Source organism: Oryctolagus cuniculus, chromosome 9, assembly GCF_964237555.1.
Source record: "Oryctolagus cuniculus chromosome 9, mOryCun1.1, whole genome shotgun sequence".
Taxonomy (NCBI): domain Eukaryota; kingdom Metazoa; phylum Chordata; class Mammalia; order Lagomorpha; family Leporidae; genus Oryctolagus; species Oryctolagus cuniculus.
The window spans coordinates 111,617,983-111,645,525 of record NC_091440.1 but is presented as its reverse complement, the minus strand read 5'-3'; the positions used below and the strand labels follow the sequence as shown (position 1 = coordinate 111,645,525).

The following is a 27,543-nucleotide window of genomic DNA, read 5'->3' as shown; positions in this document are numbered from 1 at the left end:
GATGGCCCAAGTGCTTGGGCCCCTGTTACCCATGTGGGAGAAGTGGATGGAGCTCCCAGCTCTTGGTTTTGGCCTGGCCCCAGTCTTGGCTGTTGTACCCATTTTGGGAGTGAACCAGCAGATGGAAGATCTCTTTCTCTCTCTCTCTCTCTCTCTCTCTCTCTCTCTCTCCCTCCCTCCCTCCCTCCCCCCACCCCTACTTTTCAAATAAAAATAATTCTTCAATATCTCTTACAGGAAAGGAACTGCTGCCTTTAACTGTGGGAGTAGTGAGAACACCTTCTAGATAGCGAAGGGAGCCAGTGGTCTTAGGGAGAGCATCCACATCTATATTATATAGGAGGACTTGATGGTTCAGTTGCTGGGTCAAGGGTTTGGGTCACTTTTGCCTGTGTCTTTCCTCTTTCTTCCATCTGTCCTATTCTATGACCAAATATTTTCCCAGAAGTGAATTAAGTAACACTTTGTTTTGACTATCTATTTACATTACTTTTTATGGCTATGATATGTGGAAATGTGGTTGGGTGGCTCTCCGCAGGAGTGTGTTAGGTAAGCTAATACAACAACAAGACTAAGGAACACTCTCTATAGCTATGTTGGTTACTAAATTAAAAATGTGTGTAGGCATTTAACCTGATGTTTAAGACGCTGATTGAGATGCCTGAATCTCACCGTGGAGTGTCTGGGTTTAATGCCCAGTTCTGGCTCCTGACTCCAGGTTCTTGCTAATGTCCAGGTAGATGTTTCCTTCTTAACTGGTTTCCAAGGGGCATGGTCTTGAACCAGTGTTAGAATCCCCACCTTATCAAGATTTATTATTTTGTTCCTTTTGAAAGAAAAGCAGGAGAAATGGCTCAAAAGCTCTAAAAGACTAAGAGTAATGGCTGAGAGGAAGAGAATGACACCAGAAGTATTAGTTTCTGAGTCAACTGAAATCATAGGTTGGGGCTTTCATGTGCTATTTCTATTTTCTATAGATTCAGATGTTGGGTAATTTAGAAGATCACAAATGCAATTAAAGGATTGGAATTACATTAATTACATTTGCAAATGCCCTGAGTATTTGCCATTGCACTTCATTTGATGGATATGTATGTGAGTCTTGTTGGACATATGTGGTACTCACATTTACTGTTTGAGGTGGCTGCTAGACACATTCATTGCCAGAATCTAGCCCAAGATCACCTCATTGCTTCAACATTCATCCTGCTCTCACAAATTTTAATTTAGAAAGTACAATTTAAAACCCCAAATTGACTTGGAACCTAAAATTTTAAAAAGTATGTTAATTAAAAATTATTTTGGATCTGTTCTACAGAGCTGAGTTAATCATACTTCTTGGTTGATGGCACACTTTCATTATTGGTTCAGTTAAGGACATTATGCTTTATATACCATTCTTCATATATTTTAGATTAACTTCATTTCTTTAAAAATTCTTATTTTTATGGGGGTTTCTTTGATATTACATATCAGTTCAGGAGAAAATAGAACTTACAGTGATATCACATTCATGAATGTGGCTTGCAGTTATGTTGTTAAAGTCTTCTTTCATTGCCCCCTTTTTTTTTTCTGTAGAGGTCTTTAGACCCTGCTTTGTTAATTTCTAAGTAGTACAAAGTTGTTTTTGCTATTATGAATGTTATATTCTCAGTTGATTAGAAGAAAGGTACTGATGTTTTTAAAGAGGATCATTTAATAGCCCTGTGCTCATTAATTTGAATAGTTTTTAAATTGTTTTTGGTTTTCTACATAGATAGCTGTATTGAGTTCATATAATGCGATTTCTTCTTTCTTTCCTTCCTACCCTTAAGAGTTTTGTTTTCTTAACTTATTTATTAGAATTTACAGTAGCACTGAAAGCATTAACTTGCCTTTTTCTCAATGTCAAAGCAAATGGCACTACAAGATGTCAGTATGTAACTCTACTAGGTCAAGACTGATGTTCTTCTTCACTTCTATATTTAAAGAGATATTTGTTTTGTTTAAGCAATTTTTAAATTTCTATTTTAACTTTTATTTAATAAATATAAATTTCCAAAGTACAGCTTTTGGATTACAGTGGCTTTTTCCCCCCATAACCTCCCTCCCACCCGCAACCTTCCCATCTCCTGCTCCCTCTCCCATTCCATTCGCATCGATTCATTTTCAATTCTCTTTATATACAGATGATCAATTTAGTATATACTAAGTAAAGATTTTAACAGTTTGCACCCACACCAAAACAAAGTGTAAAGTACTGTTTGAGTACTAGTTATACTGTTAATTCACATAGTACAACACATTAAGGACAGAGATCCTACATGGGGAGTAAGTGCACAGTGACTCCTGTTGTTGACTTAACAAATTGGCACACTTGTTTATTGTGTCAGTAATCACCCTAGGCTCTTGTCATGAGCTTCCAAGGCTATGGAAGCCTTTTGAGGTCACCAACTCTGATCTTATTTAGACAAGGTCATAGTTAAAGTGGAAGTTCTCTCCTCCCTTCAGAGAAAGGTACCTCCTTCTTTGATGGCCCGTTCTTTCTACTAGGATCTCACTAGCAGAGATCTTTCATTGAGGTAATTTTTTTTCCCCCACAGTGTCTTGGCTTTCCATGCCTGAGAAACTCTCACGGACTTTTTAGCCAGATCAGAATGCCTTAAGGGCTGATTCTGAGGCCAGAATGCTGTTTAGGACATTCTATGAGTCTGCTGTGTATCCCGCTCCCCATGTTGGGTTGTTCTCTCCTTTTCAATTCTCTCAGTTAGTATTAGCAGACACTAGTCTTTATGTGATCCCTTTTACACTTAATCCTTTATTCATGATCAATTATGAACTTAAACTGATGACTTTAACTAGTAAAATGGCATCCATACATGCCAACTTAATGGAATTTGGAGTCCCATGGCACATTTCTAGCTCTATCATTAGGGGCAAGTCCGAGTGAGTGTGTGTCGAACTGTGCATCTCCTCCCTCTCTTATTCCCATTCTTATTTTTAACAGGGATCAATTTTTAGTTGGTTTCAAACACCAAAGAATAATTGTGTGTTAAAGAGTTCAACCAATGGTATTACGTAGAAAAAGAAAAATACTGACAAGAATAAAATATTAAGCTGTTCCTCGATAGTCAGGACAAGGGCTGATCAAGACTTGTTTCTCATAGTGTCTGTTTCACTTCTACAGGTTTACCTTTAGGTGCTCAGTTGTCACAGATCAGGGAGAACATATAATATTTGTCCCTTTGGGACTGGCTTCTTTCATTCAGCATGATGTTTTACAGATTCTTCGATTTTTTGCAAATGACTGGATTTCATTTTTTTTTACCGCTGTGTAATATTCTATAAAATACATATCCAACAATTTTTTTATGCAGTCTTCTGTTGATGGACATTTAGGTTGATTCCATGTCTTAGCTATTGTGAATTGAGCTGCAATAAACATTGAGGTGCAGAAAGCTCTTTGATTTGCCAATTTCCTTTGGGTAAATTCCAAGGAGTGGGATGGCTGGGTCATGTGGTAGAGCTATGTTCAGGTTTCTGAGGAATCTCCAAACTGTTCTTCCATAGTGGCTTTACCAGTTTGCATTCCCATCAACAGTGGATTAGTGTCCCTTTTCCCCACATCCCTGCCAGCATCTGTTGTTAGCATGGGTTACATACAGAAATCATCTAACTTGGGTGAGATGAAACCTCATTGTGGTTTTGATTTGCATTTCCCTGATGGCTAGTGATCCTGAACATTTTTTCATGTGTCTGTTGGCCGTTTGGATTTCCTCTTTCGAAAAATGTCTATTTAGTTCTTTGGCCCAACTTTTAAGTGGATTGGTTTGTTGCTGTGGAGTTTCTTGGTCTCTTTGTAGATTTTGGTTATTAATTCTTTATCAGTTTAATAATTTGCAAATATTTTTCCCATTCTCTAGGTTGCCTCTTCACTTTCATGTTTGTTTTGCAGTGCAGAAACTTCTCATTTTGATGTAATTCCAATTGTTAATTTTTTCGCTTTGACTGCCTGTGCCTCTGGAGTCTTTTCCAAGAAGTCTTTGCCTGTGCCTATATGTTGCAGGGTTTCTCCGATGTTCTCTAATAATTTGATGGTGTCAGGTTATAGATTTAGATCTTTAATCCATGTTGAGTGGATTTTTTGTGTAAGGTGTAAGGTAGGGGTCTTGCTTCAGACTTCTGCATGTAGAAATCCAGTCTTCTCAGCACCATTTGTTGAATAGACTGTCTTTGCTCCAGGGATTGGTTTTAGCTCCTTGATCAAATATAAGTTGGTTGTAGATGTTTGGATTGATTTCTGGTGTTTCGATTCTCTTCCACCTTTTATTTAAGGAATAAAAATTTTATACTTCTCATAAATACAAATTGAGGAAGATGATGATTCTTTCCACAATCTACCTGCCTTCCCACTGATACTCCCACCCTTGTTCCTCTTCATTCTCCTATTCCCATTCTTATTTTTCACTAAGATCTATTTTCAATTAACTTTATACACAGAAGATTAATTCTATAACAAGCAAAGAATTCAGCAAATAGTATGAAAAAAACCTGTTGCTCAACAGTTGAGACAAGGGCTGTTTAAAGTCATTGCATCTCAAAGTGCTAATTTCACTTCTATAGATCACCTTTTAGGTGCTCTGTTAGGTATCATAGATCAGGAAGAACATAAGGTATTTGTCTTTTTGGGCCTGTCTCATTTTACCAAGAATGTTTTCCAGTTTCATCCATTTTGTTGCAAAAGATAGGATTTCAATTTTTAACTGCTATGTAGTATTCCATGGTGTACTTACCCCATGATTTCTTTATTCAGTCTTAAGTTGATGGACATTTGGGTCATTTTATAACTTAGATATTTTGAATTGAGCTGTAATAAACATGGGGGTACAGATGATTCTTTCATATGCTGATTTCATTTTCCTTGGGTTAATTCCTAGGAGTGGGATGGCTGGGTCATATGGTAGGAAGGTCTATAGTTCAAATTTCTGAGGTATCTCCATACCGTCTTCCACAGTAGCTGTACCAGTTTACATTGCCAGCAATGGTGGATTAGGATTCCTTTTTCCCCACATCCTTGCCAGCATTTGTTGTTTGTTGATTTCTGTATGAAGCCATTCTAATGGGGGTGAGGTAAAACCTCATTGTGGTTTTTATTCGCATTTCCCGGATGGCTAATGATCCTGAGAACTTTTTCATGTGTTTGTTGGCCATTTGGATTGCCTCTTTTGAAAAATGAATGTTTAAGTCCTTTGCCCATTTCTTAACTTGGTTGTTTGTTGTTGAGTTTCTGGATCTCTGTATAAATTCTGGTTATTAATCCTTTATCAGTTGCATAGTTTGCAAATAATTTCTTCCATTCAATTTGTTGCCTCTTCACTGTGCTGAGCATTTCTTTTTTCTTCTCAATTTGATGTAATCCCTTTTGTCATTTTTTGTTTGATTGCCTGTGCCTCTGGGGTCCTTTACAAGAACTCTTTGCCTATGTCAATGTCTTGCAGGATTCTTCAATGTTCTCTAATAATTTGATGGTATCTGGTCCTAGATTTAGGTCTTTAATCCATTTTGAGTGGGTTTTTGTATAAGGTGTAAGGTAGGGATCTTGCTTCATGCATCTGCATGTGGGGATCCAGTTTCCCAGCACCATTTGTTGAAGAGACTGTCCTTATTCCAGGAATTGATTCTCACTCCTTGTTAAAGTTAAGTTGGTAGTAGATGCCTCGGTTGATTTCTGGCATTTCTATTCTGTTCCAATGGTCTATCCATCTGTTTTTGTGCCAGTGCCAGGCTGTTTTGATTATAAGTGCCCTGTAATATGTCTTGAAATCTGGTATTGTGATGCCTCTGGTTATGCTATTGTTATATAAGACTGCCTTAGCTATTGAGGTCTCCTATGTTTCCATATGAATTTCAGCACCATTATTCTTCTATATCTTAGAATGTCCTTGCTATTTTGGTGTCATTTTGAATCTGTAAATTGCTTTTTGTAGTATGGACACTTTGATATGGTATTGATTATTCCAATCCACAAACATGGAACATTTTTCCATTGTTCTGTGTGTCTTCTTCTATTTCTTTCTTTAATGTTTTATAATTATCAAGGAGATCTTTGACATCATTGCTTAAATTTATTCCAAGGTATTTGATATTTTTGTAGCTATTGTGAATGGGATTGATCTTAAAAGTTTATCTAAGCCATGACATTGTCTGTGTATATAAAGGCTATTGATTTATATGTCTTGATTTTACATCCTGCCACTTTAGCAAACTCTTTCATGAGTTCTAATAGTCTTTTGGTGGAATCTTTTGGATCACCTATGTATATAGTCATGTCATCTGAAAATAGGGATAGTTTGTCTTCCGCTTTTCCAACTTTGATCCCTTTGATTTCTTTTTCTTGCCTAATGGCTCTGGCTTAAACTTCCAAAACTATGTTGAATAGCAATGGTGAGAGTAGGCATCCTTTTCTGGTTCTAGATCTCAATGGGAATGCTTCTAACTTTTCCCCATTCAACAGGACACTGGCCATGGTTTTGTCATAAATTGCCTTAATTTTGTTGACGAATGTTCCTTCTATACCCAATTTGCTTAGAGTTTTCATCATGAAAGGGTGTTGTATTTTTTGAAATGCTTTCTCTGCATCAATTGAGATAATCATGTTTTTGTTTTCAGTTTGTTACTGTTACGTATCACATTGATTTGTGAATGCTAAACCATCCCTGCATATCTGGGATAAATCCCACTTAATTCAGGTGAATGATCTTTCTGATGTGTTGTTGGATTCAATTGGCTAGTATTTTTTTTAACTTTTATTTAATGAATATAAATTTCCAAAGTACAGCTTAAGGATTACAATGGCTTCCCCCCCTCCCCCATAACGTCCCTCCCACCCGCAACCCTCCCCTTTCCCACTCCCTCTCCCCTTCCATTCACATCAAGATTCATTTTCGAGTCTCTTTATATACAGAAGATCAGTTTAGCATACATTAAGTAAAGATTTCAACAGTTTGCTCCCACACAGAAACATAAAGTGGAAAATACTGTTTGAGTACTAGTTTTAGCATTAAATCTCAATGTACAGCACACTAAGGACAGAGATCCTACATGAGGAGTAAGTGCACAGTGCCTCCTGTTGTTGACTTAGCAAATTGACACTCTTGTTTATGGCATCAGTAATCACCCTAGGCTCTTGTCATGAGCTACCAAGGCTATGGAAGCCCCCTGAGTTCACCGACTCTGATCATAGTTAGACAAGGCCATGGTCAAAGTGGAAGTTCTCTCCTCCCTTCAGAGAAAGGTACCTCCTTCTCCTCCTTCTTTGATGACCTGTTCTTTCCACTGGGATCTCACTCATGGAGATCTTTCATTTAGTTTTTTTTTTTTTTCCCCAGAGTGTCTTGGCTTTCCATGCCTGAAATACTCTCATGGGCTTTTCAGCCGGATCCACATGCCTTAAGGGCTGATTCTGAGGCCAGAGTGCTGTTTAGGACATCTGCCATTCTATGGGTCTGCTGTGTATCTCACTTCCCATGTTGGATCGTTCTCTCCCTTTTTTATTCTATCAGCTAGTATTTGCAGACACTAGTATTGTTTATGTGATCCCTTTGGTTCTTAGTCCTATCATTATGATCAATTGTGAACAGAAATTGATCACTGGGACTAGTGAGATGGCATTGGTACATGCCACCTTGATGGGATTGAATTGGAATCCCCTGGTATGTTTCTAACTCTACCGTTTGAGGTAAGTCAGCTTGAGCATGTCCCGAATTGCACATCTCTTCCCTCTCTTATTCCCACTCTTATATTTAACAGGGATCACTTTTCAGTTAAGTTTCAGCACTTAATAATAATTGTGTATTGATTACAGAATTCAACCAAAAGTATTAAGTAGAACAAACAAAAAAAAAATACTAAGAGGGATAACACATTAAGTTGCTCATCAAGAGTCAGGGCGAGGGCTGATCAAGTCACCGTTTCTCATAGTGTTCATTTCACTTTAACAGGTTTCCTTTTTGGTGCTCAGTTAGTTGTCACCTATCAGGGAGAACATGTGGTATTTGTCCCTTTGGATTGGCTTATTTCACTCAGCATAATGTTTTGCAAATTCCTAACAGGGATCACTTTTCAGTTAAATTTAAACACCTAAGAATAATTGTGTGTTAATTACAGAGTTCAACCAATGGTACTAGAACAAAAAAAATACCAAAATGGATAAAGTATTACAATGTACATCAACCGTCAGGACAAGGATTCAATTGGCTAGTATTTTACTGAGGATTTTTGCATCTATCTCCATCAGGGAAATTTGTATCTAATTCTCTTTGTTGTATCTTTTTCAGGTTTAGGATTTAAGGTGATGCTGGTTTCATAGAAGGAGTTTGGGAGGATTCCCTCTCTTACAGTTGTTTTGAATAGCTTGAGAATTGGAAAGAGTTCTTTAAATGGTAGAATTCAGTGAAGCCATCTAGTCTTGTGGTTTTCTTTGCTGAGAGGGTCTTAATTATTGACTCAGTTTCCATTTCGGTTATTGGTCTGTTTTACATTTTCTGTGTCTCCATTGCTCAATTTAGGTAAGTTGTAAGTGTCCAGGAATCTCCCATTTTGTTGGCAAACAGCTCTACCAATTTCTGGTGATTCTTTCTATTTCTGTGGTGTTGGTTGTTATATTTCCTTTTTCATCTCTAATTCTATTGATTTGGGTCTTCTCCCTCTTTTTGGTTATTTGGGATAATTCTGTGTAATTTTGTTTTTGTTTTGCTGATCTTTTTATTATTATTATTCAATTCTGATGATTTTTTCTCTAATTTTAAGTATTTCTTAACTCCTACTAGTTTTGGGTTTGGCTTACTATTATTTTCCTAGGTCCTTGAGATGCATTAATAGCTTATTTATTTGGTGCCTTTCCAATTTTTTGATGTAAGCACCATTTACTATAAACTTTCTTCTTAACACTGCTTTTGCTGTATCCCATCAGTTTTGATATGTTGTATTGTCATCTTCATTTGTTTCCAGAATTTTTTCATTTCTTCAGTAACCAGCTGTCCATTGAGGAGCATATTGTTCAGTCTCCATGTGTTTGCATATGTTCTAGAGATTCCTGAGTTGTTGATTTCCAGCTTTATTCCATTGTGGTTAGAGAAGATGCATGGTGGTATTTCAATTTTTTTTAATTTGCTGAGGCTTGTTTTATGACTTAGCATGTAGTCTATCCTAGAGATAGTTCTATGCACTGGTAAGAAAAATGTGTATCATGAATCTGTAGGATGAAAAGTTCTGTAGATATCTGTCAGGTTCATTTGGTCCATAGTGTTGACTAGCTCTGTTTCCTTGGAGATTTTCTGTCTGGGTGATTCGTCCATTGCTAAAAGTGGAATATTGAAGTCCCCCATTAATATTGTATTGGAGTGTGTGTCTCCCTTTAGATCCATTAACATTTCTTCTAAATACCCAGGTGCCCTGTAATTAGGCAATATATTTATTTATAATAGCCATGTCTTCCTGTTGAATTGATCCCTTAATCAATACATAGTACACTTCTTCATTTTTAACAGTTTTTATGTTAAATTCTATTTTGTCTGATATTAGGATAGTTGCACCAGCTCTTTCTTGGTTTCTGTTAGCATGGAATATCTTTCTCCATCCTTTCACTTTCAGTTTGTGTGTATCTTTATTGGTGATATATGTTTCTTTCAGGCAGCTAATAGATGAGGTTTCTTTTTTAATTCCTTCAACCAGCCTGTATCTTTTAACTGGAGAGCTGAGGCCACTTACATTCAAGGTGACTATTGATAAGTAATGACTTGGCCCTGCCATTTTTCTACAAATATTCCTATTGCTTACTTTGGATTTCCTTTGTACTTCTACTGGGAGATTTTCTTCCTTCCCCTTCTTTCATAGTGATGACCATGTTTCTGTGTATTGTACATCCTTAAGGATCTTTTGTAAGGCTGGATGAGTAGTAACAAATTATTCAATTTCTGTTTGTTATGAAAGGTCTTGATTTCACCTTCATTCATAAATAAGAGCTTTGCAGGGTACTGCATTCTGGGTTGACAGTTTTTTTTCTCAAGATTTGGACTATATCTTGCCATTCTCTCCTAGTCTGCAGGATTTCTGATGAGAAGTCAGCTGTGAGTCTAATTGGAGATCCTATGACAGTAATCTGTCATTTCTCTCATGCTCATTTTAGAATATTTTCCTTATGTTTTACTGTGGAGAGTTTGACTAGAGTATGTTGTGGTGAAGATATTTTTGTGGTCATGTCTTTTAGGAGTTCAATGTGCTTCCTGTACTTGGACATCCCTTTCTGCAAATTAGGAAGTTTTCTGAAATTATTTCACTAAAAAGGCCTGCTAATCCTTTCTCTTTCCACACCATCAGGAATTACTAAGATCCATGTGTTGGGCCACTTGATAGGATCCCATAAATCTCCAACAATGTTTTTCAGTTTTCATATTTCTTTTTTTTTTTTTTGGCCTGACTATAAAATTTCCAGAGATTTGTCTTCTAACTTGGATATTCTTTATTCTGCCTCACTGAGTCTGTTCTTAAGGCTTTCCACCATATTTTTTATTTGTTCTATTGAATTATTCATTTCTAATATTTTGTTTTTATTTCTTTTTAAAATCTCAGTTTCATGGGAAAAATTTTCATGTTGTGTACAGATTACTTTAGTTCATGAATTTGCTTCTGATTACTTCTAAGTAATCCTACAATCAATTTTTTGAATTCTGTTTCTGGTATTTTGTCAGTCTTTTCACATTCTAGTATTTAAGTGTTGTATTCTTCTGAGGTGTCACATTGTCTTTATTCTTGTTTCTTGAATTACTGCATTTATTATTAGGTATTTGTGGTGATAATTGTTGGCTTTTTTTTTTCTCCTGTGATGGCTTTTATCTTTGAAGTAAGTCTCTGTGGCTTAGTGGAGTGTCAGCTCTTTCAGTGAATACCCAGAGGTGTGTGCTGGGGGTGGTCAAAGAGCTCTGTTCAGTGCTCCAGGGTGATGGGAGTATCACTAAGTGAGACCAAAGTTGGGCATGGTCAATCTCTCTCTCTTTTTTTAATCAGAGGAGATGTTTGTTTAGTTCTGTTTTCATAGTCTCATGCTCACCTTCTCTCCTCAAAGGTGACCAATGCCTGGGTGCTAGCGCCAGTGCGGTACTCTTCTTATCTGCACTGCTACAATAGCCATACAAAGGATCTGTTTAGTGCTCAGTGTGAACATAGATTTTGCAGCTATGACCCTCACCGGGGAATCAGGGAGGTCTGAGCATGTGGAGCCTCCCAGAGTGACTGCCCAGAGTCCCAGCCATACCCTGCTCTCTACCATGCAGCCACAGTGTTTTCAAAGTCTCAGCACACAGAGCTCGCACAGTCAGGAGCACCCAGCCCACTTTAATTCTCCCAGGTAGACTTAGGTGTCTCCTCTGAGCTGGTTGCTAGGTGGGACAAGAGTTGGCACAGTTGATGTGTATATCCAATATGGCACCCACCCTCTCTCAACTAGTTACTAACACCAGTTGCAGGGTGGTTGGGGAAAGAGAAATGTGCCCCCCCCTTTTTTCCCCTCTCAGTTGGCAAGTACACTATTCCCCATAGGGCTCCAAGCCAAACTGCCACCAAGCTCTTCCTGTAGCTTTATCGCCAGTGGCATGGTAGTCTGGTCTTAACCTCATTCCAAAGCTGGTGCTGAGGCTCTTGGCTACTGGAGTCCTGAGTTGTGCACTTCCACACCCTCCACCTAGGTCCACAGTGTCCCTCTAATTTATGTGGAGTTTCCTCTGCTGTTTCCTCCCTAACTCTTCCCTGAGACTGCACTCTATCCACTTTTTTTTTTTTCAAAAACTATCTTCCCTTCTTGTTTGCTTTTTATTTCCTTCTTAGAGTTGACTCTGTTTAGTGTTCAATTAAGTGAGTTCAAATTTAATTATAGCTTATCATATTTACTTGTCTTATAAATGTATTGAAGTAATTTCCTCTCAAAGTGTTTTAATTCTCTAGAAATTTGGACATTTAGTATTTTCATTGCTATTTTAGTCAAAGGATTTGTTAGTTACCCTTCTGAGTTCCTCTTTAACTTTAGAGTTATCTAATTACAAGTTAAAAAAAAAAAGTTTCTGGATATGTGGTATTATTTAGCTTTCTGATTCTTTAAAAATTTATTTATTTGACTTCTTGGCGTGGTCCCTGCCGGTGGGGGTGGGTGCCCAGGGGGCCCCTGCCCGTGGCCAGCTTCCTGCTGATGAACATGCTGTTTGTATTGTTTTAGGAAACCAGGCTGTTTTGTGAATAAAACGAATGCATGTTTGTGTCACAAAAAAAAAAAAAAATTTATTTATTTGAAAGGTAGTATGTCTCACACACACACACACACACACACACACACACACACATCTTCCCCATGCTGTTTTATTCCACATATGGTTACAACAGCCAGGTATGGGCCAGGCTGAAGCCAAGAGCCAGAAATACCAATCCTAGTTTCCTATGTGGGTGGTAAAATATTTAGGCCATCCTCAGCTATATTCCTACATCCGTTAGCAGGGAGTCAATCAGAAACAGCAAGCAGCTGGGATTCAAACTGATGCTGTGATGTGGGACATGGTTGTCACAAGCGGTGGCTTAACCTGCTGTGCCACAATACTGGCTCCCCTTTTGCCTCTTGCATTTTTCTGAGAGATGGAAAGAAAGAGCTGCCATCCATTTGAATGGTTACTCCCCTAATTGCCTGCAGTGGCCAGGGGAACCAGAGCTAGGGGCTGGGAATGCAATCCAAGTCTCTCATGTGGGTGACAGCAATCCAATTACTTGAACTATTACCACTACCTCCCAGAGCATTGAAAAGAAGCTGGAATCAAGATCTAGAGCTGGGAATCTAACCTAGAGCTCTGATAGGGGTTGCAAGTGCCTTAATGGGTGTCTTAAATATTAGACTAAATGCCTGCCTATAGTTTCCTTTTATTTTTAATTTTCACAGGAAAGAAAAATAACAGTTGTTTCATATTGATTCTTATTGATGCATTATAGATTTAATATTTTTTAACTATTAAAAAGAATATTTTATATTTTATATGTATTTCTAGGAAACTAAGGTTGTAGTTCATGCTTTTTTTGATCTTTTATGTCTCTGTTAATAAGATCTTTTGTCTATTGGTTTTGTCTGTTTCTCCCCATATAAATTTTAGTTGTTGCTTGATGTATGTCAAGACTGTGTCTTTAGATTCATACATGTTCATGACTGTTATATCTTCTTGGTACCAGTATGTAACATCTCTCATTTTCCTTTTGATATTTTTGCCTTTGAGTATTGTTTTGTCTGGCTATTAAAATTTATTTTTTATTTTTTTTATTTTTATTATTTTTTTATTTTTTTTTTATTTTTTGACAGGCAGAGTGGACAGTGAGAGAGAGAGACAGAGAGAAAGGTCTTCCTTTGCCGTTGGTTCACCCTCCAATGGCCGCCGCGGCCGGCGCGCTGCGGCCGGCGCACTGTGCTGATCCGACGGCAGGAGCCAGGAGCCAGGTGCTTTTCCTGGTCTCCCATGGGGTGCAGGGCCCAAGCACTTGGGCCATCCTCCACTGCACTCCCTGGCCACAGCAGAGAGCTGGCCTGGAAGAGGGGCAACCGGGACAGAATCCGGCGCCCCGACCGGGACTAGAACCCGGTGTGCTGGCGCCGCTAGGCGGAGGATTAGCCTAGTGAGCTGCGGCGCTGGCCTGGCTATTAAAATTTTCATAGATATTCCCACATTGACTGTATTACCTTCACTTGACTTACGCTGTGTGTCTCCTTGTTTCTTCACTTTCTAAGGTGACCCATTGTAGGCCTGTACATCCTAACTTTTTGTTTTTACTGGTATCTTCAGAAACTGGACCTGATGTATTATTCCATCATTTTTAATCCCAGTTTTACTTACCGCCTATCCTATTCCAGTCATGATCCTCCTAATTGAATCACTCTGAACAGTGTCCTGACTGCATTAAAGAGCGGTGCTTGGGAACTTTGGCTCAATTGTCGATTCAGTCACATTTCATCCTGCCTTTTGGGGTTACCTCAAGACTTGATTTTCTCTGAGAACTGGCTTAGTGTCTGGCTCCTTACCCTGATGGGTTTTCTTAGTTTTCTGTGAGCCACCTGCAGATTGTTCCTTGCCATAGTTGCCCTGCACTGGTTACAGACATGAAGATGGGCAGTGGTCCTTTGCTTACTGTCACTCTGGGGATCACTCATCCCAAGCTTTAAGAAAGCCACATAGGTGATTGTTCAGCTCCCTAATCCTGTTGCTTGGTTGCTGGTCCTGCTTGTGCACACTGGTGCCTGAATTCACCGCATGATTTAGATAAGCTGAGCTCCGCGGATTCTCATTGCTGGCCCTGGCCTGAATGATTCTTCCGTTCTGCTATGTGACTGGTAAGCTGTCAGTGGAGTTTGCTGCTACCCTGAGGCCATAATGTGACATATTTTTCAGGACGTTCTATCACTCAGGAAACTAATATCTCTTACCCCCTGTGCAGTTCCTCTTAACATTCCTGTAAGCCTCTGTCTGCAGTTCTCTGCACCCCACCTCCCACATGCTCACTTTGTGCCGTCATAAATAGCTAGGCTCCTTGAACAGCTTCTATAGAAACTTAAAGGTAACATCCTTTGCATCTGTAGAGTATTTTATACTCTTCAAAGCACTTCCCTGGACATATCATCATTTGATCTTTACAAAATCCTTCCAGATATGTAGGTTAGGTATATTATCCTAATTTCACTGAAGACAAAAAGGAAACAGTGATTAGGTGAGCTTTGCATCCTCAGAGACTTTGTTAATATGGAACTGAGTTAAAACCCACATGGGCTTTGGTTGTGATTCATTCATTCATTCATCTGTTAGTTCATCCCCGAGAAGCCTCAGAATGGTAAAAGTAAGGGCTTTGGGGTCAGGTATATTTGGATTTGAAACTTGGTACCATCCCTTGTTAGCTGTGTGATCTTGGTCATGTGGTTAACCTTTCAGAATGTTATTTCTAATACAGGGAAATTATGATTTATAATGTTTATATTAGGATTTAATAATGGATGAAGGTTACCTGGCAACATTGTGTATTATACACAATAAGTTAAACTATTATAGGCCAAAACTGGTAAAATATTGGCGACTTTTGAAAAGATTTACTTTATGTATTTGAAAGGCAAAGTCACAGAGAAGTATATGTGGGGGAGAGAGAGCAAGCGAGTGTGTGAGCACATGCTAGCAATTGTCCATCTGCTGGTTCACTCCCCAAATGGTTGCAATGGCTGGGCCATGCCAAAACCAGGAGCCTGGAATTCTATTTGGGTGTCCCATGTGGGTGGTAGGGGCCCAAATACATGGGCTGTCTTCTGTCTTCCCAGGCATGTTAGCAGAGAGCTGGATAAGAAATGGAGCAATTGAGATTCCAACCAGTGCTCATACCGGATGCCCATGTTGCAGGTGGAGATTAACCTGCTGCACCATAATACCAGCCACAAAGATTGGCAGTTTTATATGGTTCAAGCTAATGGTAGAAATTTAGTACTGGTTATCATTTATTGAGTGCTTCTTTATTACATAAAAGGTTCTTCTAGACCTCAAAAATGTATATTGAAATGAGACAAGATATTTTCATGTGTCTGTGTCTTCCACTGCACCGTGGTCCTGAGGGGATACAGCCTATGTCTGCTGCATCCTCAGCCCCAACAATGATGTTTGCTAGGAAGCAAGTGCTCAGCAAATACTAAATGGAAAAGGCCCCACTCACAAGGAGGTTATCCACTTGATGTGATTGGCAGACATAATCTTGTAGTGGTAATGAAGTAAGTGTATGATTTATGTAGGGTATGACGAGAGCTTAGTGAAGCAACACTCATTCTGTGGTAGGGGGAAGCACAGTGGGGAGGAAGGAGCAACACTTCAGAGCACAGATGCATCAGGAAGGGAGCAAAACCACTTCACTTATCTTGGACTTCATGCTTTCTCTCAAAGAACCTCTGGTCTAATGTTTGCCATTAAACGTGTATTCAAAGCAGTCTCTTTGTTTGTGTCACAGTCCCTCTGTTGCAAGTATCTCCCATAATGTATTGCTTTGTAAAGTGCTTTGCTCTATGCAGACCAAAAAAGAGATGTTCGGTAAAACCGGAGTCTATTCTTTGAGTGTCACAACTAGCCATTGCATAACAAAGTGTAATATATTGCGTGAGAAGAAATAGAAGAGCACAAGAGATATTTTAAAGAGAGCAAATAAAACATCAAAGTGGGAGAGTGTAGGGTGCATTAAAGTTAATAAACTGTCATGGCAGAGTGGACCACTTTTAAATGTGAAGGAATCTAATTTAGTGATTTGTAAGGGTTGGATTAGAATCCCACTGGAATGAAGTTAGCTTCTAGTTTTACCAGATTTTAAAATTTTTAGTTCTCCTTGAGAACCAGCCCTTAGAATTGTACAGGATATGAGGGAGGGAGGGAGGGAGGGAGGGAAAGAGAGAGAGAGAGTGTGTGTGTGTGTGTGTATAGATGCTTCAAAAAATTCATAGAAAATGTAGTTAAAAGATGAGTTTAGCAGCAAGCATTTAGTCTAGTGGGAAAAATACATTGGGATGCTTGAGTCACATACCTGAGTCCTTAAGTTCAATTTTCAGTTCTAGCACCTGACTCCAACTTTGAGCTAATAAAGTCTAGGAGGCAGTGGTGACTGCTCAAGTGAACTGGGTTCCTGCCACCCACATGGGAGACTAAATTGAGTTCTTGGTTCCCAGCTTCAGCTTTGGCCCCAGTCTAGTCCCGTGCTTTGCAGGTATTTGGGGAGTGAACGATTGGACGATAGCTCTTTTCTCTGTTTTTACCTCTGTCTCTATTTGCTAAAATAACTGAGGAATTTTTAAAAATAAGTTAATTTTAGTGTTAAAAACTTTTGAAATCTATGTATATGAGAGTTCTTCAAAAAGTTCATAAAAATGAATATTAAATAGTGGGAGAGGGGAGGGCCGCAGGAGGGGGGGGAAGCCACAATAATACAAAAGTTGCACTTTGTAAATTCACGTGTATTAAATTAAAAAATGAATATTAAAAACTTTTGCATAGATTTTAATTTTTTTGCACCAAGATAATCTTTTAATTCATGTTTCCCGAATTTCTTTTGGAAGTTTGTATGTGTGTATGTTTTGTCCACACTGTTTTTTAAAAAATTTATTGATCGTTTTGTAGGAGAGGCAGACACACACACACACACACACACACACAGAAAGAGAGAGAGAGACAGAGATACTGCAGTTCACTGGTTACTCTCCAAATGCCAGCAAGAGCTGAGAACTCAATCCAGGGACCCAAGTACTTAAGCCATCCTCTGCTGCCTTCGAGGGGGTGCATTAATGGGAAGCTGGAATCAGGAGTGCAGTTTGGAGTTGAAGCCAGGCCCTCCAGTATGGGATGTAGGCATCCCAGCTGGCAGCTTCATGACTAGGCCAAGTACAGGCCCCAGTCCTCGGCTCTTTGAGGTGCTGCTGCTGTCTGTCTTCCTCCAGAGATGCGTTACTACTTAACTCGCCATTTACTGATACATTTCTTTAAACTCTGGGAGGAAGAAGTTAGGTCCCAGTTCGTTGCCTATCAACCTGGTTTTCAGGGCTTAGGTAATTATAGCCACTGAGATAGGAAAAATGTCAGATGTAAGCTTTTGCCCAGCCATGAACCACTGACAATGCAGTTGTTACAGATCTCCTTGTTTGTTGGCAATGTTGAAGGGTGACTGTTACAGCAAGGGTTCCAAAATGTTTGCTGCCAAGAACTACAATTCTGTGCTTCTTCAGCCACAAAATATCCACAGTATCTTCAACCCAAATCATGAATGCCTTTTGCAGTCGATCTGGTCAGCCTGAATAAGTCCTTATCTTTACTTATTCAACACTTGCACTACTTTTTTTCTTTATTTCTTGGCTAAACTATCAGTGTTTGTGGGGCCCTAATATCTCTCCTTTCTTCAGACAAGGAAGCTATGTTAAGCAGCAGTGTGATTGCATTCCATCTCTGTAGAAGAATGAGAATCCTTGCTCTAGTTCTGGGTGCCATTTGTAGCATATTCCCTTGGGTTATAACAATGCCATGTTAATGTACTGGTATGTTGGTGTTAAAATGACAGTGACTTTGGGTCATTACATAACTGGTTTGAGATTCATTTTATCCTTTTGAGTAATGAGAATAAAATGTCTAATTTATAGAGCTTCCATGTACACCAATGAGGTTACATATGAGGAATGGCCAAATATCTTACACAGCATGTAACAGCTGTGCAATAAATGATCATTTAAAATAAATCAAAGCAACATTAATAGAACTAGTTCTGTTAAAGCCAGAGAAGTGCTTGGAGAATGATGAGAAGCATAAAAAGAAATGATCAAGGCTTATATTCTGTGGAATGCTGTGTCTCTGGTCTGGTGCAGGGTGTAAGATTTAGAAGCATATGTGGAAATGAAAAAGGAGGAGTTCTTTGTAGGTGAAGGGTAGTGAATTGTATGCAAATATGGAGGTAAGTACTGCAGAGAAGTCATTGCTACATGATGCCATTGGGAGAAAAAAATAAAAACATTTCAAAGGTGGCTCCAACATTACTGCAACTGTTACCAGGATTTGTCAAAGTTAAAATAATTTGAAGTCTAAGCAAATTAAAATAGTATTATTTCCTGCAATACAGCAATTGAAAATATGAAAGGCAGTGTGGTATAAGGCATCTCAGTTCAGGTTTGTTCCACTTCATTAGTTCATGGTCTCAGGCAGATCATTGACCTTCTTTGAACTTTGACTTGAGCATCTATAAAATGAAGATAATTTTTTTTGTTTTTACAGTAGCCACCGAGTAATCATGATGATCAATGGCGAGGACTAATTAAAAATATCTCCTGGATACTGGTTATTCTTGGGATTTAATATTAAGAGCAAAGATATTAAAATGGTTGTTGAAGAATTTTCAGGCTGTTCTTCTTGAGGCAAGCATGAGCTAAGGTTAGCAAGAATGTGGGGCTTCCCTATCTGTGGCTCCCCACATCCAACGTTTCCAACCCATGGTTGGTGGCTGGCCTCTGATGAGCCCAATTTTGCCACTCAACTTTGCCTGACCTCTACCAAGAGCAGTTCAAGGATGGGATGTAAGCAAAGAGCCAGGGTCATACAGCAACAGCAAGACCCCCTCCTGGTCATCCTTATGAGCTTGTGCTCAGCCTGATGACCCAGAAACGCTTGCATCCTCGTCCCTCAGTTGTCCCTGTTTGCTGCTGATGGCTATAGCAACTGCATCTTTGTATTGCTCAAAGATTTCTGAGGCTTTTGAAAGCTGCTTTTTCTCTGATTCTGCTGAGCAAACACCAGAGATAAGAGGCTGGTTGATAGAAGTTGGGGTGGATGATTAGTGAAAGGAGCTCAGGTCCTTGACCTCTTCACACACAGAATCTGTAGTGTGGGTCATATCTTAACCATGCTCTCTCCTTCTCTCTGTTTCCAGGGAGTCGAGAAGTTGAAGATGAAGCCCAGAGCAGAGTGCTGTTCTCTCAAGTTCTGGTTGGTGTTGGCTGTCCTGGTCGTGTCAGGCAGCAGAGCTCGCTCTCAGAAGAGCCCCCCCAGCATCGGCATTGCCGTCATCCTCGTGGGCACTTCAGACGAAGTGGCCATCAAGGATGCCCACGAGAAAGATGACTTCCACCATCTCTCCGTGGTGCCTCGTGTGGAGCTGGTAGCCATGAACGAGACTGACCCAAAGAGCATCATCACCCGCATCTGTGATCTCATGTCTGACCGGAAGATCCAAGGGGTGGTGTTTGCTGATGACACAGACCAGGAAGCCATCGCCCAGATCCTGGACTTCATTTCAGCACAGACTCTCACCCCCATCCTGGGCATTCACGGGGGCTCCTCTATGATAATGGCAGACAAGGTAAAGGGGGTTGCGATGTGAGGATTTTAGGGGCGGGATGGGGGTCTCTGTTGGGGACTGAATGCTGCGTTTGTTGGAAGGTGAACAAGTTGAAATTTAAGCAGAATGCATTGACTGAGTGGGTAGACAAGGTGTTATTTGGAGATAAAAGTAAGGGAAAGATGTTGGTGGATGAACTCAATGGTTCTTAACAGGTTTGTGCGTCCATTGGTTTGTGAATGAACCCTCTGAAACAACTGAGATTTTTCTTCCCATAGGTTTATGAATAGTTTCTTCAAAACGTTAAAATATGACATACCGTATTATTCCTTGGTGATATTTGTTCTCTACCCTCCTCCCATTTCGGTTTCAAGAATATAAAAATGAGAAATCCTTAGAGGCAGGTAATTTCTCTCCATGAAGATACAAATGTCACAGGGAAGTCATTCTTGCTAAGGTATCTGTGTTCATCACACACACTGGTCTGCTTCTGCTCATTTGAATCGATTTTAGTCCTCAGAACCACAAGCAGCCATGTGTTCCCCATGCTAATAATGGAAGCCAGTGGTTCATAACCTTGGTTGCACATTGGAGTAGCCTGGAGAGCTCTCGGTCCTACTGATGCCTGGGTTCCCTGTACCCCACCTCAGCTCCAAAGAATCTGATTATTGACCCAGGCTTTAGAATTTTTATGGGTTTGCTGGGTACAGAGGGTATTTGACCAGAGACCTCAGGTTGCACAGTCTGCATCTCATGTGGGAGACTGGAGTCCTAGCTCCAATTCCAATTCCAGCTTCCTGCTAATGCACACCTTGAGAGGCAGCAGGTGATGGTTTCTGTAGCTGGGCCCCTGCCTTCCACATGAGAGACTCAGAATGGGTTTGTAGTTGCTGGCTTCTGTGTGGCCCTGACCTGGCTATTATGGGCATCTGGGGAGTGAACCATCAGATGAAATCTCTCTCGATCTCGATCTCGATCTCAATCCACCCCCCCCCCCCAATTTTTAACTGGTAGGGTGAGCATTTGGTGCACTAGTTAAAGCACACTTGTGATGCCTGTATCCCATATCTGAGTCCCTGATTCAAGCTGTTGTTCCTCTGCTTCAGAACCAGTTTCCTAATAACAGGTACCCTGGACAGGGTGGCTTATGACTTACGTGTGTTCCTGCCACCCATGCTGGAGACTCTGGATATTCTCACTATATTCCTGGGCTCCTGGCTTTGGCCTGGCCCAGCCCTAGCTGTTGCAGGCATTTAGCAAGTCAACTAGAAGATGGAAGATTCTTTCTCTCTCTCTCCCCCACCCCAAGTAAAATGTGAATAAAATGATAAAGATAGTAAATTAATTGTGGGGTGGGGAATGCTCACCAGGTGATTATAGTATGTGATTAAGTCTGAGAACCACTGCTTTAAAGTTCAAATAAATTGCAGCCTCTCCTGTACTAATGTTAGATTAATAGTCTTATAATAGAGTTATTATGATCTGACATTGGTGCTTATTTCTAACTGTACAAAAAGTGTTTTGTTTGGGGTTATACTTTGCTTTTACATTTTTCAGTTTTTCCTTGCTTTATTAATTAGAGTTCATTGCTTAGGTAAAGCTCTCCTCACACACATATTGCCCTTTGTAGTGATTTGTATCTTAGAATGATTCATTTCCCTGTCAGTGCAACATGTATCATTTTACTTTCAATTGCTACAGTTGTCTCCACTGCCTTGATTTTTGTGCTTAAAAGACATGCTATATGGTTAATGATGTTTGTAAACACCTCAAACCCAAGCACACACACCACAAACATGCCGGTTGGCCAACTTAGCCAACCATTACAGTATAGAGACTTGGCAGAGGCTGGAAATAACCTTGTATGACCACTACTGCCGTCTGTCGGTGGCAGGCAGAAATACCTAATTTCTGTTGTAGAGCTTCCTTTTATTCAGTCTGGGAAAGGTCAAGTTGAAGGTCTGGCGTGGAGAAACTTAAGTAGCATGAAAAGAAGTTCACAGGGTCACAGGTGCAGATGTCAGAAAACAAGTGCTGGCACAAGTAGCCTATAATAAGAGAAGTGGGAGAACAATGGAAAATGTAGGCTGTGGCAAAACCCATTGAGTTTTTGATTCAGGTAGATTTAAAAAAAAAATTAATGTCCTTAGCAAATTATATTTTCTTTTAGCAGTGGAATTTTGAGGTCACAATATTGCATTGAAAAATACTGATATAGACAAGTTTTCCAATTCTTTTGTCCTAAATAAGAGCTGAGCATACTTCTTTTGAAAGCACACAGTTGAAAATGATTTTTCTTTTGCTTATATGGGCTATGGTGTGTCCTGATATATGCCCCCAGTAGTCCATACTGAATGGATGTTTGTATCTCTCATCTCTTACAAATCTACAACAACAATTTAAAAGTATAAAGTAAGCTATAGACTACGTGGAGAATTGGGCTGTTTTTGTTCATGGCATATCCCAGGTGTTTTGAGAGTGTTGACCACAGGATAGGCACTTAGTACTTTGCACTCACTGTGTTTATTACTCTTAACTACCCAGTGAGCTGAGCTTGTTTAATCTCCATCCTAGAGATGGGAGAGGTGAAGCTCAGAGAGGTTAAAGAACAAATTGAAGTAGCAGGGACGTTGACATTGGTTGCTGGCTCCCAGGACCCTGTGCTCTACTGCTGCTCTAGAAAATGATGCAGCCATGAGGGTCTCCTATATCCCCTTTGCTTTCTTTCCCTCTGTCACACAGCATTGTGGTGGGTGCTGTCTGACTGAATGGAACCACCACATAATCCTAAATAAGCAACAGTGGAATCTAAATAGGAAAGCATTGGCAAGGATATGAAATGGTGTAGAGAGCCCATTGACTACTGTGTTTTAGGGCTAGTGAGGAGAATTGAAGCCAGTAAGGCAGACTCTTGCAGGTCACTCACTGTCATGAGATTCCCTCTGGTTGATGCCTTATTTTCCCCCATTGCTACCACATCCAAATATTTCAGATTATCTATCCTTTTCTCCATTTTTTAAAAAGGAGGTGGGCAATGATTTTCAGGCAGTTTGCTAAAATAGCTCAAATAATATCAATAACTGCTTTTTGACCTGAAGAGTTTCTAATAGGTAGGCTAGAAGAGAAAAAAGAAGAAAGAGGAAAGTCCTACCAACTGGAAAATGGGAAGCTGCACCCCAAGAGGTCAGATGGCAGAGTGGGTGGCTACAGAGGAGCCTGGAGCAGGAACACGTGGACTTAGGGGGTCACGGCGCCAAGACTCCCAGCAGCCATGCAGGGGAACATTCATGGCTTAAAGGATTTGCAGAAAGGCAAATAGAACTCTCAGCTCTGAGACATAAGTCTTTGAAGCAAGTCTCAAAAATAAAACACCTCAAAATCTTAGGTTAAATTTTTTTAAAACAGTAAATGTTTATTTTTAAGTACAATGACCATATTTTACAAATATAGAATGGGGACGTACTGTTTGACAATGATGAATAGACTATGGGGTAATGGGACAAAACATCTGAAAGTGGACCTGATGCAGAAAATCTAAGATATGTAACTTGGCTGCATTTAAGGCTTACATCAAACGTCAGAAGAATGAGAAATAAGCCTTCTGCTGTGCTTCCCCCTTCTAGGAGTAGGTAACTGGCACTCGCTTTTAACATCTTTGTTGCTCTTGTTATTAGTTACCTTTGAATAAAACTCCCTTGTTAAGTGTCCTTGTGGGAGATGTATTATAGGGATATATTTCCAGTATTCAAAAAGGGGCTTATTTTTTACCTTTGAGAGACAGAGAAAGATAAATCCTCCCATTCACTGGTTCACTCCCCAAATGTCTAGAAGAGCCAGGAACTCAATCTAGGTGTCCTGTGTGAATGATGGAACTCTGTCACATGACTCGTCACCTCATCTATGCCTCCTATGGTCTGCATTAGCAGGAACCTGGATTGAGGAGCCAGAGCCATAAACTGAACCCAGGCACCCTGATGCGCAGCATGGGTGTTTTAATTGCTAGGCCAAATGCTCACTCCCTCAAGGAATTTTTATGTAGGGAACACAGCATTGTTGCAAAGACTTTTGCCAAAGTAGAAAGTTCCAGTACTTCGGAATTTGGTTCTGATAGCATCTACTCACTTTTCTGCTAATTAATGGAAAAAATATTCATTAGTGCTCTGCATTCCTAGTTAGGTAGTGTGCCTTCTTCTCTAGTGCAAAGAAGCAAGGGAGCCAATGGAGTAAAGCTGCTAAAAGCTCAGAATTTAGCTCCGCTCTGGTTTGTCTGTTGCTTCCTAGATGTCAGAATCTGGACTTAGTTGCCAACCCTTTACTCTGAACCTTGGTTTTTATGCCTGTACAGTGGTGATGACAAACTGTCATAGGGCTGTGGATATTAAATGAGGTAGGACATAGCAAGTGCCTCACTTGGTGCCAAGCATCACATTTAGCAGGTTGGACAGAAAGTTGTGTAGACTAGAGAAAGTGAGAAGGCTTCATGATACATGGAAATAATGGGCATGGAATGTGGCACAGACAATTATTCAGAAGTTGTGGAGACCAAGGAAGAAGAGAGCTCAGGTGAAAATATGGGGGAGGGCTCTGAGTCCATGGTTGGTCCTGAGCAATTAGGGAAGCGGAAGTGGTATGAAAGCCTGCCATGGCCAAAAAGGACACATTCAAAGGAAAGCTCTCATCAGGAAACACCTGCTAGGCACTCTTAACAGGAGACTGTTTGGAATAGGAACAGAAAATGTTTAAAAATGTATGAGGTATTTTTTGGCAGTTCTCCACCAGAGTATAAAGAACCTATTTGTTCTCCCTTGTTATAATTGCTTTTGTTTTCCCCAAGATCATGGATTTAGGTTGTCTGTCTAAATCCAAATAATGAACTAAAGCTATATGGATTTCTATGATTTTTTTTCTAGGAGGTTTCTCTACTGAATGGCTGAAATATTTCTTGGGTTTTCAAATTTTAGTTCAGAGAAGTTAAGTCACTAATCCAGTGTATCACAATTAGCAATGGGACTGGAATTCAAATCCCAGAAATGTCAACTTTGAAGCCCATATTTCTGTTCTACAGTTCTGCCTCAGAAAACATTGAACTAAGAATTAGAAATCCTGGGGTCGGTGCTGTGGTATAGAGGGTAAAGCCACCTTCTGCAATGCTGGCATCCCATATGGGCACCAGTTTGGTTCCTGGCTGCTCCATTTCTGAGCAAGCTCTCTGCTATGGCCTGGTAAAGCAGTAGAAGATGGCCCAAGTCCTTGGGCACCTACACCTGCATGGGATATCCGGAAGAGTCTCCTGGCTTCATATCGGTCCAGCTCTGGCTCTTGGGGCCTTTTGGGGAATAAACAAATGGATGGAAGTTCTCCCTCCCTCTCTCCCCCTCTCCTCCTTCTTCCCCCCTCCCCCTCTCTCCCCTCTCTCCCCTCTCTCCCCCTCTCCTCCCTCTCCTCCCTCTTCCCCCTCCTCCCTCTGACTTGTCCTAGTGAATGAAGTGTCCCAACAGGTGGAGAGCTTGCGGCTGAAGCATCTGCGAAGGCTGGGAGGGGGGGGTTGTTGGGGATACAGCCACCCAAGAATGACAGCAACTTCCCCTCTTTTGGGCCAGCCCTCTCCCCCCCTTCCTCCCTCTCCCCCCTTCCTCCCTCTCCCCCCTTCCTCCCTCTCCCCCCTTCCTCCCTCTCCCCCCTTCCTCCCTCTCCCCCCTTCCTCCCTCTCCCCCCTTCCTCCCTCTCCCCCCTTCCTCCCTCTCCCCCCCTTCCTCCCACTCTCCCCCCCTTCCTCCCACTCTCTCCCCCTTCCTCCCTCTCTCTCCCCCTTCCTCCCACTCTCTCCCCCTTCCTCCCACTCTCTCCCCCTTCCTCCCACTCTCTCCCCCTTCCTCCCTCTCCCCCCTTCCTCCCTCTCCCTCCCCCTTCCTCCCTCTCCCTCCCCCTTCCTCCCACTCTCTCCCCCTTCCTCCCACTCTCTCCCCCTTCCTCCCACTCTCTCCCCCTTCCTCCTCTCTATCCCCCTTCCTCCTCTCTATCCCCCTTCCTCCTCTATCTCCCTCCCTCCCTCTTCCTTCCTCTTTCTCTCTCTCCCTGCCTCCCTCTCTCTCTCCCTCCATCCCTCTTTCTCCCTCTCTCTCCCCAATTCCACCTTTTAAATAAATACATCTTTAAAAGAATTATCCTGAATTTAAGTCTCTATTTCAACAACCTTTGAAGATCTGGACATTCAAATCCCTTAAATTGGGGCCAGTGCTGTGGCACAGCAAGTTAAGCCACTGCTTGCGATACTGGCATCCCAGTATCCCAAGTCCAGGCTGCTCTGATTCCATCCAACTTGTTGCTTACGTGCCTGGGAAGACAGCAGAAAATTACCCAAATAGTTGGGCCCCTACAACCCACCTGGGAGATTCAGAAGAAGTTTCTGGTTCCTGGCTTCAGCCTTACCCAGACCTGGCTCTTATAGCCATTTGGGGGCAGGATAATACGTGAAAGATCTCTGTCACTCTGCCTTTCAATAAATGTGAAATGAATCACTTACGCTATAGGAACCCAGTGTACAATTTATAAGATCATTTGTTTTCTGCCCTACCCGATTAAACATTTTGAAGATAAAGTAGAATGTGTGGAACATTGTAGAACAACACTATTAGCAGACACTTCAGGTGAATGCGGTAAATAAGGCATTGAGATGGGTATGACAGACTCACTGACAACTGTTTTATTACAAAGAATTACTTAATTTATTTGAGAGAGAGCAGATAACTTTTGTTTGCTGGTTCATTCGCTGAAAAGCCTGCAACAGCTGTGGCTGGACCAGGCTGGAGCTGCTAAGTCTCGATCTGGGTCTCCCTCTTGGGTGGCAGGAATCCAAGTAATTGAGCCATTATCTGCTGCCTCCCAGGATGTGCATCAGCGGGAAGCTGGAATTGGAAGTGGAACCAGGACTTAGACCCAGATGCTTTGGTATGAGATGTGGGTATCCTAAGTGGTAACTTAGCCACTGTACGAAATGCCCAGCCCTGACAGTTGTTCTCTCCCTGGCATGAGGACCGATGAAAATGGCTTGGGCAGGAAAACAGAATGGTAGAAATGACAGTAGGATCAGTCCAGGAGGTTGTCAGCTGCGATCTCTAATGCTGCCAGAATGGGGGGAGAGGATACGCTGAGTACAGGCCAGGGTTTTGGGGCTGGCATTGTGGCCTAGTGGATAAAGCTGCTGCCTGCAATGCTTGCGTCTCATGTGGGTGCCAGCTTGTGTCCTGGCTGCTGCATTTCAGATACAGAATCCCTGCTGGTGCACTGGGAAAAGAAGCAGAAGATGACTCAGTTTTTGGGCCCCTGCTATCCATGTGGGAGACCCAGGTGAGGCTCCTGGCTTTGTTTGGGCTCAGTGCTGGCCATTGTGGCCAACTGGGGAATGAACCAGTGGATGGAAGAACTCTATGTACCTGACTTTCAAAATGAATAAATAAATTTTAAAAAATGGTTAAGGTCTAGACATAGGTGTGTTGATCTGTGTGAAGAACAGTGGTTAGAACTTGTTTCACTAATTCTTCATTAAAGGAAGTTGACATGGTGTCTCTTGCTATGATTCTTTCGTATGTTAATTACTCAGCTGGGAGTTTCTGCTTTGAATAACACTTTTTTTCTGTGTAGGGAGCCACAGCTGGAAATCTAATA

General features: G+C 40.9%; 1 protein-coding gene across 1 annotated transcript in view; it reads left to right on the top strand.

The window, feature by feature from the left end:
* The window catches only part of GRIN2B (glutamate ionotropic receptor NMDA type subunit 2B), a gene marked incomplete at its 5' end in the record, with an annotated part of 515,436 nt that overhangs the window by 128,675 nt on the left and 359,218 nt on the right, over positions 1 to 27,543 (top strand). The window contains 1 exon segment of the mRNA XM_008259603.4: positions 19,471 to 19,899. Coding sequence (XP_008257825.1) covers positions 19,489 to 19,899 — 411 coding nt within the window.